We start from the raw sequence: 18364 nt of genomic DNA on the forward strand, positions 1-18364 counted from the left end.
TTAGAAAATAGTTTCAGAACTATGATTGAGAATGACTTTGTAAGTTAAGTTGGAGTCACAAGACGAACTGATGTAATAATGGTTTATGAAAAATTCGAAACATTCTAGCATACAAAAAATGTTTGTAAACTTGTATGTAAACTTTCTGGCCGACAATAATTATGGCCAAAATATTGCCCGGATTTTTGGCCGTGGTCTGTAGTTTTTATTTCGTTTCGTTTACAGCAGCGGTAGACTTAATCAAAGGCGATGAAACAACGGAAGACGCAATATCTTATTTTTCTTCACAGTACACACTACATCGTGTGTGCTGGTTTTATACCATCTATGATTGTTGTGTATTTGTTCGTTTTGGAAAAATTGTAAGGTTTCGGTGCAAAAAAAGGGTCAGGGCAAAAATTCATCGTGACATGAACATCCCGCCAAATAAAGTCGCCATACACGCTCCAGCTCCTTCATCATATTAAGCACGTTATTGACATATTTTTGCATTGAAAGGTATTTGTCTTGAGATGTTATTTCTGAGTGCGTCCATTAACACTATCATTGCCAAATGTCTGGTTAATTTTTCGAGCTGTTTAAAAAATTTAGTGAATTTTCATTTTCCTCAAAAATATTCATTTATTCATCAGTTTCTGATGAGCACTTTTTGTTATGCCCTTGAGCACTCGCAGCGATATGGTTTTGGGCATCGTCAGTACCGGGCAAGCTGTCCTCGATTGAAGACAAAATGACGTTATCCATCTTGATTTTATTCAGGTTGAAGCCTGGCTCCCTTCCCTTTTTAGCTGAAGTTTGTCAGTAAGACAAACGGGTCATGACTGATGTTTGATGATGGCATGAAAGTCCTCAGACATCCATACCGCCCTTCGCGTTATACCCCTACCTGGCTGGGGTGAGATGGATGAAGATATTATTCATCTGTTAACGGAGGACATAGGCGCCTCATTCGACAGAGTGTCGGGGCCTTCTATATCGGGAGGGGTCGTCTACAACGTATCTATAGCTTCCCTGACTAAAGGATTTTCGTGAGTTTCAGCGTAATCTAAAACTCGCCGGTTCCTCGACTGGATGGACTGCTGAATGGAAGGCAGCTTCAAATCTCTGCGGATGGCTTCATTTCGCACGAACCACGGAGCATTCACAATCATCCGTAGAATTTTATTTTGTAGAGTCCCCAAGACGGAGATGTTAGTCCGAGCCGCTTGTCCCCAAACGCCTGAAGCATACATGATGACAGACTTGAACATCATGTTATAGATCGTGATTTTATTCTTTAGGTTCAACTTAGATTTTCTATTGATCAAAGGGTACAGGCTTGCCACCCGACCCTGGATCTTTGCCTTCACGCTTAACAGGTGCGGGTTCCAGGTAAGCCTACGGTCTATAATAAGACCTAGGTACTTGACCCGCGTTTGCCAATCAATCTCCCTTCCAGAGATTCTTACTTTCATGGCCGGAGAAGCTATCGTTCTTCCCATGGTTATTGCCTGAGTTTTTTCCGGGTTCACTCGGATCTTCCACTCGAGGTACCAGCGCTCGAGGTCGCCCAATGCACGTTGCATATAGACGATCCCGAGCTCCCGACCCATGGAAGAGGAGAGCCGTGTCATCGGCGTAGAGAGAAACCTTCACATGCTCGGACCTCGGAAGGTCGCTGGTGTAAAGGGAGTAGAGCGTGGGAGAGAGCACGGCCCCCTGTGGCACTCCAGCGAGGATCTCTCTGTTGTCAGACAGAGAGCCCTCTACTCTAACCTGAAATGTTCTATCTTTCAGGAAAAACCCAATCCACCGGATCAGGCCCCGAGGCAGGTCGAACGCGATCAATTTGTGTAGAAGGCCTTCATGCCAAACGCGGTCGAAGGCCTTCGAAATGTCTAATAGAAGACAAAATAAGAAAAACCAAGAAAGTACTTGATAAAAATAGGTGCGTAAACGCAAGCGAAACATAAGTGGAACCACCTAGTGGTGTGACACCCAAGTCAACTTGCCAAGTTTTTATGTCAGTGTTGGTGGTTTGACCAATCAACCGACAACTGCGGTAGCGGAAATTTTGGAAGCTAACCTGAAATGCCATCGGAAAACGAATGCACATGTTTCTAGAAATAATATGAAATCTAGAAAGGTTAATGCAGTCAAGCTGCTGGAAAATAATTCCATGAAAATCAAAAAATAAATAGATAAATAATTCATGGAATTATTTTCCAGCAGCTTGATTGCATTAACGTTTCTAGATTTCATATCATTTCTAGAAACATGTGGATTCGTTTTTCGATGGCATTTCAGGTTAGCTTCCCAAATTTCTGCTACCGCAGTTGTCTGTTAATTGGTCAAACCACCAACACTGACATAAAAAACTTGGCAAGTTGACTTGGGTGTCACACCACTAGGTGGTTCCACTTATGTTTCCCAATAGGCTGAAACAGCTGTCTACCGGTGGCTCTTAAATTGAAATCAATTAAATTATTCTTTAACTAGGGTGAAATAAATGCAGTGAAAGCAATAATCATCATAACAGAATTCTACGCTATAATATCCCTTATTAGTTAATAGCTCCTTTATTTGTTTTTTAAATGGTATAATATGCGAATCTTCAATATCTTGCGGCAACGTATTGAATAATAGATATTATGCCATTATATGCAAGTGATTCCTTGAATGTCGATGTCGATGAATGGGCTCTTCCATGGAGACGAATGGACTTTGGTTTCGATGTCATAACCATATACCCATGATTCGTCACCAGTTATGACCCTTTTGCGTCATTCAACAATTCCTGAGCGATGCTCATGCCACGGCTTGGTTGATCACTATTCAATAATTTTGGAACAAACTTCGCTGCCACACGTTTCATGACCAAAGTTTCCGACAAAATTGCACAACATGAGCCAACCGATATGCCGACATCCTCAGCAGTTGATCTGCTGAGGATCTTCTCGACCTTCAGTGAAAAGCTGGTACCACTTGTAAACATTTTTATGACTGTCAACATTTCAAGTGTTTTTGAGAGAACCTAATTCCATTTTTTTACACAAAATTTGATGCAAATTATTTGATCCATTGTTTCAATATCAGAAAATCGCCAAACACGCAAAACACTTCTAACTTTTATGCCTTTCACCAACAAAATGAATATGCAAAACAGCTGAGACTGTGAAAATATATTCGAGACGAGTGTACCAATATAAAAAACTGACAAACTCTAATCGAATGTACATAGCCCGCGTATTTTGAACATTCACCTCATTTTTTGAACAGACCTCGTAGTAATTAATTGAAGAGAGCAAAAAAATTAAATTTGGAAAAAATGAACAGCGTCATTGTATAGAGTACAAAATTCTCTATTGATCAGTATGGAGCTACAAAAAAACAACCTAATACTATCCATGTAAGATGAGTCAATAAGATTGTCACGATCTATCGCTATAGAGAAATCAATATCTTGATATTTTCATTTTCAATACTATTTTTTTAAAATTATTATCTTCTATATTGGGCGATTAATTGGATCGTAACGAACCAAAGTTATATTTTTGTTCAATGAAACACCTAGTATATAATACTAACGTAATTCGATTATATATTGCTTCAGGTCCATGAAGATTTCTTATTTTTATAATTCCGTGACGGAATTGCGAAGTTGTTCAAAAATGAACTATTTTCGAGTCTGAAGCCACTTCTAACTGTTTTGAGGGTGTTCTTGTTCAACCTTCCACAATCTGAAAAATAAATCTGGTAAAGTGTAATAAAGGGAAAACTGAAAAGTTTATCCCAAAAAGTTATTGCGTAATATGAATAACTGAATAGTCCAGTCAGTAACTAGTTATATTCATAAAAATTTGCCTACAAATTATTCAAAAATCATTTCAAAATTACCTTTATTTATTCCCAAACACTCGAATAAAAATATTAACTTCTCCAAGGAATACACTGAATAATTATTTTATTAAACAATTATTGTAGATATCCTGTGATTGATGAAAATCCACCTCATAATGGTTTCATCATTAATAAACACAATAACTTTTTCAGGCGTGTTTATAACGGAGTAACGAGTATTACATACGTCTGAAGAAGCTATTACATAGTGAAACATGTGTTGGGATTTTGTAAACTCTTGAGTGAAATTCACACAATGAAGTGAAAGAAAAATATCGATTCACAAATTGAAGAAATGGTAATATTCACACAGGGTGTTTCAAATTCGATCCTCACCATTTGCGATCTCGGAATGGTTAAATTGGAGCAAAGTTGCGCATTTACCTGACTAACAATATGCCATTGAGAAAGTTCTGAAATTCCCAGTATATTCGGAGATATATGGAAAAAACAGAAATTTCGGAAAATGGCTTTTATTTTTTTCCGGCTTTATTTTTCGAAAGATTCGAAAATAAATTGCACTTCCACATTGCCACTTTTTTCCTGCTACATAATGTTGTTTTAAAATTTACTATCCTATGTTTCGTCTTCGGGCCACCATCATCAATTTTATTTTTCAATGGGCGCTACATTAGATTCTTTCTGTTTTGAATAGAACTAGACTTTTACCTTTTCGATGATGTATCATAAGTTATCATTTTTTTTTCGAAAAATTGGGGACATTGCAAAAAAATCAATTACATATTTTCATAATAGGCTTCGACTTTGATGTTTCTAAATTTGACTTTTAATTTGTTACACTCAATGACATTTTGTTATTGTTCAAGTCATTGAATTTTTGGCGAAAATGGCTTTCACGAATGAAGAAAAAAGAGATATGATTCAAGGCCGTAGCCAGAAAACAATTTCGGGGGGGGTTTGGTTTGGTGGAACAGTAGAAAAACATGAAATATAAAAATAACGAAAGAAAGAAAATTGTGTGTGTTATTAGAAAACCATTACAGAAATATTCACATCTTTTTACAACATCAAATTTAGTTTTCTAGCTTTATTGCAGCAAACAAATCAATTACCTCCTCGATGTTGATGTCAATTCTACGGTGGATTGACATTAACGTCAAACCGTTCCTGGCTTGTGGAGTTTCTTAAATAAGTTTTTATGCGTTTCAGAGAAGAGAAAGTCCTTTCACGGTACATGTGGAAACAGGTAATGTCGCCAAGATCTTTGAAAGTTTGTACGCACATTTCCGTAAGGTTTTTTTATTGTGTTTCGGGAAAGTTTTTTTCAATATTCTCTTTCAAGCACTTGGTTCGTTTTGCCAAGGACTTGATAGAATTTCTCACGGATTTTATAATTCCAATAGTATCTGTAGAGTAGGGAGAGTGAGTATAGGACAGCACTTAGGCCACATGCGACCCATTGTACATCCTCCCAAGGAGTTGTCCTCCTAGGTCACCGTCGATCGTGTCCTTTCCAGGAAGGTGGACAGGTCACTAGGAGACATCTCCTTTATATCGGCATATGTAGGACAAGATTCGCCGAACACACACTCTCTTATTGACGATAACTCTCGACACTCGCATAGGACATGCCTGACAGTTTCATCTTCCTGTCCATAAATCCTGCATAGAGGTGTGTCCACTAGCCCCATATTATGGAGGCGTTTTCTTAGTTGACAGTGGCCAGTCAGGAATCCTACTGTTGAGCGTAGATTTTTCCTGGTCATCGCTAAATATTTCTTCGGCGCCAGCTTCCCAGAGTCGCCCAGGGTGATCCTGGTAAGATTGCATCCTTTGATTTCATCCCATCTCTTTAGGGATTGAGCATGGGTGTAACGTTTGGCTAGTTCCGCAATTGTTGAAGTAATCAGGTGCCACTGGGCCCTAAAATTCTTAGTCCAGCTGCTTCTATGGCTAAAGAGTCGGCAATGCGATTACCTTTACTCCTGTCATGCCCTTCAATCCACCTCAGAATGTTATTATCTACCGAGGCTTTGGCTAAATCTTGGTGGCACTCTAGTACTAGGTCTGAGGTAACACGTTGTCTGTTCAAGGCTAATAGGGCTTGTCTGCTATCAGTGCAGATTGTTATTTTTTTGCCAGAAATTCCTTTCTTGGTTATTTCTTTTGTGGCAATTGAGATACCAGCCAGTTCTGTTTGAACCACGCTGGTGGTTCCTGAGCCTTCTTTGGTTTTTGAGCCATCTGTATTTAAGCGTATTGCATTTGTAGCATCTGACTCTGTGTTCTGTTTTATTTATATATTGTAGGGTTTTTTAAACACAAACCTGAGTACAATTGCATCACTGGTTGCCTGGAGCAGAGGTTGCGCAGTGAGCGCTTCTCGCCATAGGCTCAGCCGCAATTGACCTCAGCTTCGAGGTTTCCACCAGCCTTGTGCAATCGTAACATGGCCATTAACGCAACCTCCTTAACGTACAGGTCCAGAGGTGATAGATCAGTAATTAATTCCATGGCCGCGGTTGGTGTCACTCTCATGACTCCTGTGATGTTCAAATAAGCCAATCGTTGTATTTGATAAAATTTTTGGATGGCCGTTGCTTGTAGAACTTTCGCGGGGGGAATCAACCCCCCTTGATCTCCTCCTGACTACGGCCTCGATATGATTTAAATATATTACTAATAAGATAGAAATACTGTTAGAACATCGAAAATGTATTTCTATATCCCGAAAGATGACAACCATATCGAACAAGTTATTGGATCAAAATCTCACCGAGTTTGGTTCGTTTGAAAAACCAATAAAAAAAAATATGGAGACAGAATCAACAATCAAAATTTGATAAATGAGGTTTGTATGAGGTAAATTAGACATCGTGTCCTTTTCAATGAGAATATAACTTTGAACAAATAACAATAATTAACTGAAATGTGAAGACAAAAGTAAATCACAGCAAATTCTCAAAATGCTGGCCTGTTTCATGATAACACAACTGTGCCCTTCTTCGAATATCATTCACTACACGATTAATTCCCCTCCTCCTCAAACTTCCTAGCTCTCTAACAATACTGAAGGCACCCAATATTTTGATACTTCCTCTGACCATAAACTCTATTTTTCAGTGTACCTCATAAGAATGTATCCATAACACTTGAGTCTGGAGACCTTGCTGGCCACCTCACCGGCCCATTATTCTCTATCCATTTATCACCAAATCTTTCAGTCAGGTAATTAGATACTCATCTGGTAGTGTGCGGTGGTGCACCATCATATTGAATCCAGATGTTGTTATAGTTAACGAAAGGTAGACTATCCAAATAGTCTTCGAAAATCGACATTAAAATTGGTTATAGGTTTCTCCATTCAGAATTCCGTCAAATAAATGAGGACCCATAATTCTATCTTTGTAAATTCCTGCCCACACGTCAATACTAAATCGCACTTGAGGTCGATTTTCTCGGAACTGTCCGGAGTTGTTTATGCTCCAATGTGTTCGTTATTTCGGTTGAATATCCCACAATTCGTAAAAGTGCTTTCATCTGTCCAAGTTACATTTTTCACGAAAACTGGAAAATCAGGTCTTCTTATTAGCCAATTACAAAATTCTAATCGCCTTTCGGGATCACCTGGATGCAATTTTTGGAAGATGTGTACTTTGTAACATTTCTTCAAGCATTTGTATGAAAATATGCATTTCGGAGGGAATTTGACGTGTAGATTTCTCCGGGTTCATGTTTATCTGCAAAATATTAATTTTTATTGAAAAGGACACGATGTCTAACTTATCTCATACATACCTCATTTATTAAATTTTCTTTAGTTTCCTGGTCCATTCTGTCTCCGTATTTTCTCCTCGGCTTTTCAAATGAACCAAACTCTGTGAGATTTTGATCCAATAACTTGAAGATAGTTCGATGTGGTTGTCATCTTTCCGGATACAAATTTAAATACATTTCCGATGTTCTAACACTGTTTATATCGTATTTGTAATAAATTTGTATCATATATCTGTTTTCGTCATTCGTGAAAATCATTTTTGACTTGTATGACTTGTACAGTAACAAAATGAGTGTAACAAATTGAAAGTCAAATTTAGAAACATCAAGGTCGAAGCCTATTATAATAAGAATACATTTTTTTCAATATCTCCAATGTTTCGGAAAAGAATGATAACTTATGATACATCATTGTAAAGGTAAAATCTGGTTCTAATCAAAACAAAAAAAATCCAATGTAGCACCCATGAGAAAAAATAAAGTTAATGGTGGTGGCCAGAAGACGGAACGTCGGATAGCAAATCTGAAAACACCATTACGTAGCAGGGAAAAATGGCAATGTAGAAGTGCAATTTATTTTCCAATAAAAATTATTTTCCGAAATTCTTTTTCATTTAAAAAAATCTGTTTAAAATCTGTTTTTCCGTAAATCAGCTGTCGCCCCCCATACGAACGACAACTCTCAGAAGTTGAGAAACTTGATCGAGCTAAGGACTAACGAGGTCTTACCTTTCAACGTGTATATACCGGATAACCGGATATACTTGGAATTTCAGAACTTTCTCAACGGCAAATTGTCGGTCAGGTAAATGAGCAACTTTGCCCCAATTTGACCATCTTCATATCTCTCATAGTTTCCGAAATCCGAATTTGAAACATTGAGAGGTAAAAACCTCACAATAATGAACATCAATCAACAGTATAGGTAAATACTAAGACAATTTTTTTTAACTTTCAGGATTTGTACAAGGAGATTGTTCAGTAGGACGCTTTGAAGATGACGCCTCCTTATCACCCTTATTACGAGTACAAAAGTTTGCTCAATCGACAAACGTCTTCCATAGGTAAGTGATGCATTCTAATTTAACCTCTAGAATAATTACGTTCGTATCAAAAATTTTGTCTTCGCCCATTTCACGGGTATTTATTTCAAAACTGATTTATTTATTTGTACTATCACAGCATCGCTGTTCAATAATAATGGTGTTAAACAATAATTTTCAATCCCAACTGGAGAACTTGAAAGAAAATTCAACTTTATGGGAAATTGAAAAACAAAGCAACGACTTTTATATTTTTTTGGGAAAGAAAGTTTTTGGCTTTCTACTACTCCATCTGATACAAAAAAAAGGGATGAGAGAATCTTCCAAAGAAAGGAAGGAAGTAATCAATTTGAAACTCTATACATGAATGTGTAGATCATGCAAAGAAGTAACTTTCAGACAAAAACTGGAAGAAAGTCCTCCTTTCATATAAACATTGAATTACACGAAAGAAAATGATTCTTCCGAAACAAATACTTCTATATGAACACTGAATTATACAGAAGATACTTTTCTCTACTCAGTTTGTATCTTCTGTATAATTCAGTGTTCATATAGAAGTATTTGTTTCGAAAGAATCATTTTCTTTCGTGTAATTCAATGTTTATATGAAAGTAGCTGTTTAAGGAGGAATTTCTTCCAGTTTTTGTCTCCAAGTTAGTTCTTTGCATGATCTACACATTCATGTATAGAGTTTCAAATTGATTACTTCTTTCCTTTCTTTGGCAGATTCTCTCATCCCTTTTTTTTGTATCAGATGGAGCAGTAGAAAGCCAAAAACTTTCTTTCCCAAAAAATTAATCACTCCTAAAAATATAACCCCTTCAATTCGACTTTTATATATTGGTTCAAAATCCTAATTTATGAGAACTTGGTCTTGACCTGGCGGCTAATCACATGTATTATTCAACCTCCAATGAATAAAGGTACAAAAAATATTAAAAAATATTAAATTAAAATTTAACTATTCAAAGAGGATTCTGATTGTGGGAATTGTCCTCCATTTTTCACAGCCTTTTTATTCATTTAGTCAACAGATTGATACGTTCAGAGAAGAACCAAAATCAAAATAAAAAATGCTTTATCACACATTTCTCCTTAACAAATATGAGGTCTAGTGTACAGAGTAGGTATTTACAATAATTACATCTCTCCCACATTCGGGTGTGGGATATTCAAATTGAGTCCCTATGTTCTTTAGTTAGTGAGAGAGAAAAATCAAGACCGTCACTTATAAAAAATATACTTATTTGAGTTGTAACGGAGCTTCCGCATGAAAAGAATTTTCCTCCGCACGTTTTTAACAGAATTTTATTAATTAATGAGCGAGCCATTCGGTGCTGCAAAATAAATGAGTTGGACAATTTTTTGTACACTTAGCTTTCTTCAAATCGCAAACGTTTCAAAAAGTAAACATACATATCTCCAGTCGAGGTATTTTCCGCCGATAACAATACATTTTTTAAGTTTCGAGAAAGAAACGGAATTGTTTTCTGAAACGATAGTCATTTCATCAAGGCTGACTATGTCGAAAAATTTCCAATCATTCACTTTATTTATGAGCACTGTTTGGGACCTTTGGGGTAATAATGAATATTACTGGAGTTTTTTCCCAATTCATTCATTTTATTTATAGGTAAAATTTATAAATACAATATTTTGACTATACGGTTTATATAACGGTAGGCCAACCTTTGCATTTGTGTCTCCATTCACGCGGCTCCGTTACAACACAATACGAAGTCTGTTCAAAAAATAAGATGATATTTCATTTTTCTCAAGAAATATTTAATTATTCATCAATTTCAATTTTTTCCACTTTTTGATATGTTCATGAGCTCTCTCAGCGATTCGATTTTCATCTCCTCGATCGTCGCAGAACACCGTCCTTTCATGGGTCTTTTCATTCTTGGGAACAGGAAAAAGTAGCAGGAGGCCAAATCTGGTGAATACGGTGGCTGAGGCAAGGTTACGGTGTTGTTTTTGGCCAAAAAATTATGAACGAGCAATACCCAGTGCATTATCGTGATGCAAAAGTCATGAATTGTTATTTCACAATAACGGACGTTTTCTTCGTATTGCTTCACGCAAACGGCGCATAACCCATGATAATACTCCTTATTGAACCTATGACCATGTAGCGAGAACTACGGCTACGGTAATCGAAGAAAACACTGGGCAAAACCTTGACATTTGATCGAACTTGGTGTGCTTTTTTAGTCTTTGCTCTCCTGGGCTCTTTCATTGAGACTTTCTTTTCGATGTCATAACCGTATTCCCATGATTTGTCACCACTTATGACCCTTTCAAGCAAATCTGGATCGCCATTGAAGTTATTCAACAATTCCTTAGTCAAAATTCAGCAATTTTGAAACGAACTTTGCTGCCACAGGCTTTGTACCGAAATTTTTCGGAAAAACTACATGGCATGAGCCAACCGATATGCTGACATCCTCAGCAAATTGTCTAATACTGATTCGATGATTCTTCTTAACACTTTACTTTCTCAATATTTTCATCGGTTGTAGTCATTCACATCTTCTTGACCTTCTGTGAAAAGCTTGTACCACTTGTAAATGTTTTTCTGACTCAAAGTACAATCACCGTATGCCACTGTCAACATTTTGAGTTTTTGAGCACTTAATTCCATTTTTTACACAAAATTTGATGCGAATTCTTTGTTCCATTTTTCGTAGCAGAAAATTACCGAACACGCAAAATAATTCTAAATTTCATACTTCTCGCTAATTAACTAAACATGCTTAACAGCTCAAACTATGTACGAGACGAGTGTACCAACATAAAAAACCGCTAATCGAATGTACGTAGCCCGCGAAATTTGAACATTTCACCTTATTTCTTGAAGAACATCAGTACACATTCAGTTTCCTATTTTCCATTTCCAATGGACAATTATTATTATTAATATAGAATATTTGATTTTAAATAGATTTGGAAAAGCTGAATACACTTATTTGAATTAATGAAGAGGTTTTTTGTATTAAAGTGTATAAATATAAATAAAATAAATATAAATTGATGACTTTCGTCATCATCAGTGATCACCTGAAAGTAAATGATCTAATTGAAAAGGAAGTTTAGTGAAAATTGAAGTTGCAAAAAGTTTTTAATCTTTAAGGTTAAGAAACTTGGAAAAATTGTTTAAGATTACTTACTTGTCAGGCAACAGGAAGTATCATGGCACATTTGTAATATTTGACTTATATAAAACAAAATAGGCTTAAAGCCAAGAAAATACATTTTTGGATTGAGGCCATGTGGTTCAGTCGAAGTATTATATGAAGAAGGACAACTTGAGACAGGATGTGTCAAGTGTCATGTTAAAATAATGGTACCAACTTGAGAAGTGATTCATTATGTATTTAAAATTAATTATGTAGAGGAAAAGTCAATATTGAATAAAATGTATTAGTAATAAATTTGATTAATTAATAATTCATAATCCTTTTATGAAGGGGAAGGAAATCTCTGTTTAAGTTTACTTGAGTATTCAAACAATGATCATTATTGGAAAGTTCTTTAGAAATCTCCAACTCATCAAACAAGTCAAGTCTAAGGAAATTTTTATTATTTATTTTATGTAATATTTTGGAATTTCTATTGGGACTAAAGTTGTGATTGTGAAATTTTATGTGGTGGCCAAAAGCAGATTTGTCTGTTTTTTTTAAATGTTCATTAATACGAGTACAGGTTCTACCAATGTAAAATGCCGAACAATCAGAGCTGTCAAGCTTGTAGATTCCACTTTTGTGTAATTTGTTGATTTTGTCTTTGGAATTTACTAAAAAGTTACTTAAGTTATTTTGAGATTTAAAAGATATTTTTGTATCAGGTATGGTATTTTTTATAAATTTGGAAATAACAGTACACATATTTTGATCAAAATAAGGTGTTAGGTGATTAACCAAGGTGGTAGAGAGGGGGTGGCTGATTTGAGTTTAAATTTACTGTAAATTTCAGTATATGATAGGTCTAAATCTTCTAAATTTTATTTGTTTTTGTATAAATAAGCAACTTTTCAAGGTTTTTTCCTGAAATATAATAATAATTTATTTCTCTATGAAACATACAATGTTTATACTAGAGTAAAAAGAACGATATAGAAAAGAACAAAAGAAAATTTGACTGATTCGTTTGAATTGATATGAAGGAATTATTTAAAATTTTTATAGTATTATTTATACTCATTATAGTTTAAAACAGAAGATTTTTTGGAATTTTTTAAATTATTATATAATTCAAAACCACTTCAATAAATCGATTATTCATCAATATTTAATCTTATAATTGTTACTTGTCCATTGAAATTTAGCGAGCTAAATATTTAAATTTTTAAACAATATCTTTTTTTCATTTTGTGCGCATACGTCAGTATCAGCCAATTTTTTTCGTACTGTTTTTTGTAAACAACCATGTTGAAGAGCCCGCAACTCATGTTTTAAAAATTAAAATATAAATTGAAGTTTATTAGTTATAAAAAAAGTGAAAAAAAAAGTAAGTCAAAATAATCAGAAAAAAAATGTTATACTTCATTATAATTATGTTATCTGTACGAAAAGGAATAACACAACGGTGTTGTTATGGAGTATGTAAAAGTGATAAACGATACAAATCATTCAAAACCCAACACATACTATTTTATAAATTTTCCAAAGCCTTGTCTTGAATATTGCAAAAATAATAATAAAATCATCGTATACATATTAAAGCATGTGCAAAATGTGCGAAATGTGAATTATGGGTGAAAAAATGTGGCAGGAGTTACCGAGGCTTTAAATCTACTGATGATGTTACCAAGGATACTTATATTAAGGATACTTATATTTGTTCACTACATTTCATTGGAGAAAGTAATTCAACTGAACAAAACCATGATCCTTTAAGCTATCAGGAATTTCAACATACGTACATTATTCCTTATTGCATTTTTGACTGTTAATTTCATATATATTATGTTGTATTGAATATTTCCCCTCTAATAAAAATTACTAAACATATTCAATTCGGTATATACATATTTGTCTAATTAATAATGTCATATGTACAGCCTCAAAATATTAATGGCTCGATTTATTTATTAGTTCTATAAGTAATACTCTTGTCAACTGAAATATATTTTCAATTACATCAAATAAATTGACATTATTGATAAGAATAAAACTGTAAACACTATTTTTTTATATGCTTCTAGATAGTAAACACATGCTGATACCTAACCTCCCAATCAGCTCACTTTTTTTGCGGACGCCCATGACGTTTTAACCACCTTTTTAATTGTTCACAACTGAATTATAAACAAGTGAAGCACCATCAATGGTTTTTTCCAATAATTTATTTGTTTGTAGAGATAATATTCCTTGCCTAGCCATTGTTGATTAAAACAGTACGAATGTTTTGAATTACCGCCATTTCAATATGACGGCTACGCTTGCGCTCGTCTTATGATGAAAATGCCTATTGGGTAGTGTGACATAAACATGAATTTCAATTCACTTGGGTTCATTTTCAACTTATTGAAATTTAACCTTCTGTAAAGAATGGCTGATTTCATTCAACGACTCTCCTATGTCATTAGAAAATAGTTTTTTAATTTTACAAATATCATTTATATATGAACTGAATAGAAGTCCCAAAACAGATATTTGTGGTAGATCATGTATTGCTGAATTGTTACTTGAGATTTTATCATTAATTTTTTTTATTTGTAATCTATTTTCCAACTCATCAGTCCATTAGTGACGATGAAATTAGTTTTCAGTTATTTTGGTCAATCATATACTCGAAGAATGCAATATTTTCTGCCAAAGTCGTCTTGTGTCTTGTGATGTACTTTTGAAGGATGGTATTTTACGTTTTTAATTCGACACATACTGAAAGCTTCCCAATACGTCCTGTCGATATTTTTTTTTGAACTGTTGGTCAACCTTGTTTTGGTGCATCTGTCACATCCTAATTCCCTGCATTTCCGATCTATTCTGGTTTGGGAAAATAATTTCACGATATTTCACAATCTCCCCAGTCATTATTAAAATGTCAGATAGGCATTCTCAAAGGGATCTAAATATGATGACTTTGACTTGAGGATGAAAGATATTAAACAAATGTACCGATGAAAATTCGACATCTTATGTTTTTACGCAACAATAAAAAGAAATCAGAAAGACTCCCGACACACCTCGGCTAGACAAAATTTACAGGAAAAAACGGACATTCATTAAAACATACATCTGTCGTCGGCGACCTCATTTCATTTTCCTGTAGGACGTCGAAATGTTTCATCTCTAAAACGAGCCAGACGATCTGTGCTAATATTGCGTAACCGAACCGTGGATTCAGATGACGGTTTAAAGCACTCGACGTTTTTGTTTATGTTTCAGAAAAACTGGGAAAAATTAGATTTGAATGAATCCGCGTCACCGTCTGGCCTCTACTGAAAGTGAAAAATTTGTCGGAGTTTCGATCACTGTGTCTCATTAGCGACCGCATGAATTTGTAACTTTTTTAAAAAGAATTATTGGAGTAGTCAGTTCGTGTCTAGACTATTATAACACTATACGAAATAGAAATAATATTTTCAGTGTTGTCTCCGAAATTGAATTGATAAAAGTTGTATAGAGGCTGTTTCCTACTTGAGATAAAAAATAGGGCGTGTTCAGAAGCTTTATTTACCATCGAAAATATATAAAACTACAATAACAATTATTCAATCTAATTCAGCAAATAGATCGGTTTGTTGCTCATAAAAGGTATAACCTTGTGCATGAGCAAAAGTTAACTAATCTATCAATGAACGTTGTTAAATTGGAGATATAAAATGTAAACATCAAAATTTGTAAAGATATAAAATTTAAAATGTATAAATGTAAAAAGTAATACTCGTATCAAGAGACGCATAAATATAAATTTTGAAATTTTGAATAATGCAAGTAATTTTTCTTTTTTTTCAGTATTTTATTATTAACATATGTCACAAAAAGTATTTGAAGCTTTATAACTTTTTTTTATTATATGCGAGCGCTTTCGACAGCTGACAGTGCTGTCATCTTCAAGGCTCTACTCAAACTGCCTTGAAGATGATTGCTTTTATTTTTGTATGTTTGCATGCATTATGGAGCGGTGCTTGTTGGTTGAGTTAGAGTAGCTTTGAGCTAGACTTCGCCAAGGAGTACCAGAATCTCCTGTAACCTATTTTCATTTTCAAATATATCTTTGTATTGTTTTTTTGTATTATCAATAAAGCCGATTTATTATTATTATTATTAATCATAAAATAATTGACATGCATCTAGCGTATGGATTGACCGAAAGTAATGCTTCTAGTGTTGAATGTATACGGAGATGAATATGCTAATTGTCTAGTAGCAACAACTTTTTCGAATATTTTTGTACGGCTTCGTGAAAAAGGTTCATTTGCTAGAGATAGTTATGCTGCTGGAAGACCTTTAATGACTGGGACCCCTGCATTATAGAAAGCTGTAGTACCAGAACATTCAGTACTGGTCTGAGAACGAATCCTAGTGGAATCCCACATATAACAGTTTTCCCTGACCCATATATTTCTCCCACATGTTGAATTTCTCTCTCTCTCCCTTTCTGTCTCTATTGTACAAATAACTGAATCGGTTTGAATTTTTGAGATACCATCCAATACCGCAGATTCCGTATCACATTGTTTCCAAAACCCATATTGATTTTTCAAGACATTCAGATAATCTGGAATGCATTACTTTCTCAATAATTTAGGAAAAAACGAGTATGATTGACTAGTTCATCAGTGGCGCAAAAATCCCAGTGCCGAAAACCAGGTTTATTAATGCTCGCAACAGCTACAAACTTGGGATAAATGAAAGCAAAAAACTTCACAATTAGAGAATTAGGGATAAACTGCTTGCCAATTCCCATGGGTCTAGATCCTTCTGGTCGGTAGCGAAAGCTGTTAATCAGAACTTTTACAAAATCCACAATTCCACCAATAACACAGACGGATGGTTCAATTGCAACAGCAGCCATAGAAAAAGCAAATCTACTTGCTGAACAATTTGCGTCCCAATCCACAGTCGATTTTCTGGGAAAGGCACCACACACAATGCCGGAAATTACTTTTCGACAGAGTCTAGTCAGGCGAATTTTAAAACAGCTCAATATCAACAAGGCATCAAGACTTTTCAACCTGTCTTACAAAAAAGGGTTTTTCCTTCTTGTTGGAATGCTCGCGTTCATCCTTTTCCCAAAAAGGGCTAGAAAACTCTTTCAAATAACTATAGACCAGTCGCTTATCAGCGATATCTAAAATCATGGAGAAAGCCGTAAACCACCATATCCTCAAATATTTGAAAGGCTTCAACATTTTCAGCGATCATCAATATGGCTTTCGGAAACAAAGATCAACAGGCGACCTTCTACCGTATGTCACCCATATTTGGAATAAAGCCATCGAGAAAAATGAAGAGTCAAGAGCTGTTGCGCTTGATATTTCTAAGGCCTTTAACTGTGTGTCGCATGAGGGTTTGCTGGCAAAACTTCGGTGCTATGGCTTGTCGAATCATTTTTGTATATGGCTCTTTAGCTTCCTGAAAGAACATTCCCTGCAAGTGGCTGTCGATGGATATCTTTAGAATACTTTCACGCTGGTGTTCCCCAGGGATCCATATTGTCTCCAACTTCTTTTTTTATTGTATATCAACGACTCATTGAAAAAAAAACAAGAATCCAATATATTGCTTTGCCGACGACAGCACACTTATCTCGTCATTTCATTTGGATCCCAGGACATCGGCTGCGGAAACACATCTTCATCGGCACCAGAAGGTTGAATATCTTAATGAAGATCTAGAAGTAATTTCAAATTGGGGTGAAAGTAATCAGATTCAATCCAATTCCACAAAAACTCAGGCATCGGTTTTTCCAAGAAGATAAATGTCTCCGAACCGGATATAATAATGTCAGGTCAGACAATTCCGCTTTCTGTTTCGATGAGTTTGTTGGGAGTTAAAATATGGAGACCAATATGTCTTGGCACAATCATGTCGCTGGAGTTGCAAAGGCTGCTTCTCAAAAGCTTGGAACACTGTTCCGAATCAGAAAACTGTACACACCTCAGCAACTTTTGAAGCATTATAAAACCCAGATCAGACCTTCTTTGTAGTATTGTTCTCATGTTGAAGCTCTGCCCCCCAAACATATCCTGAAGCTGCTGGATTCCATCCAGAAAAGAGCCATTCGGCTGATTGGAGACGCGAACATCACTTGCCACCTTGATAGTCTGGGACATCGAAAGAGAGGTTGGAAATGTGTCTCTCATCTGTAGATACTTTCACGGAAGGTGTTCAATTGATTTGGCACATTTGATTCCACCAAGAGCGGTACATATCAGAAATACGTGACGGACTGTGGCTGAAGTTCCACTTAGTACACCACGAACTTCACTGTTCAAGAACTTTTTCATTTGGAGAAGGGCGTTTATGTGGAATAAACTTTCTGAGAACGTTTTTCCAAATGGATTTAATCTCCAGCGATTCAAATCCAATGTGAATCGCTAATCTCTCACGGGCACCGCTCTGAGAGCGCCTTTAGAATTTTTCTGTAGTGCTTGTGTTTCGTATTTGAAAAAGAAATATTCAAGTTTTGAATAGTGGCTTCATTTGGGCAATTTTCATTTTATCAGGTACAACGCATGTGTTTTC

General features: G+C 35.4%; 1 protein-coding gene across 2 annotated transcripts in view; it reads left to right on the top strand.

Moving 5' to 3' along the window:
- The window catches only part of LOC111507417 (serine/threonine-protein phosphatase 4 regulatory subunit 1), a 369931-nt gene that overhangs the window by 82776 nt on the left and 268791 nt on the right, over nt 1-18364 (top strand). For both annotated transcript variants that reach the window (XM_074169888.1, XM_074169900.1), the window contains exon 3: nt 8576-8681. In XM_074169888.1, the coding sequence (XP_074025989.1) occupies nt 8576-8681 (106 nt within the window). The remainder of the gene's footprint in view (nt 1-8575; nt 8682-18364) is intronic.

Source organism: Leptinotarsa decemlineata, unplaced genomic scaffold, assembly GCF_025532065.1.
Source record: "Leptinotarsa decemlineata unplaced genomic scaffold, Ldec_3_MD MMD2_P_RNA_scaffold_11, whole genome shotgun sequence".
Lineage (NCBI taxonomy): Eukaryota > Metazoa > Arthropoda > Insecta > Coleoptera > Chrysomelidae > Leptinotarsa > Leptinotarsa decemlineata.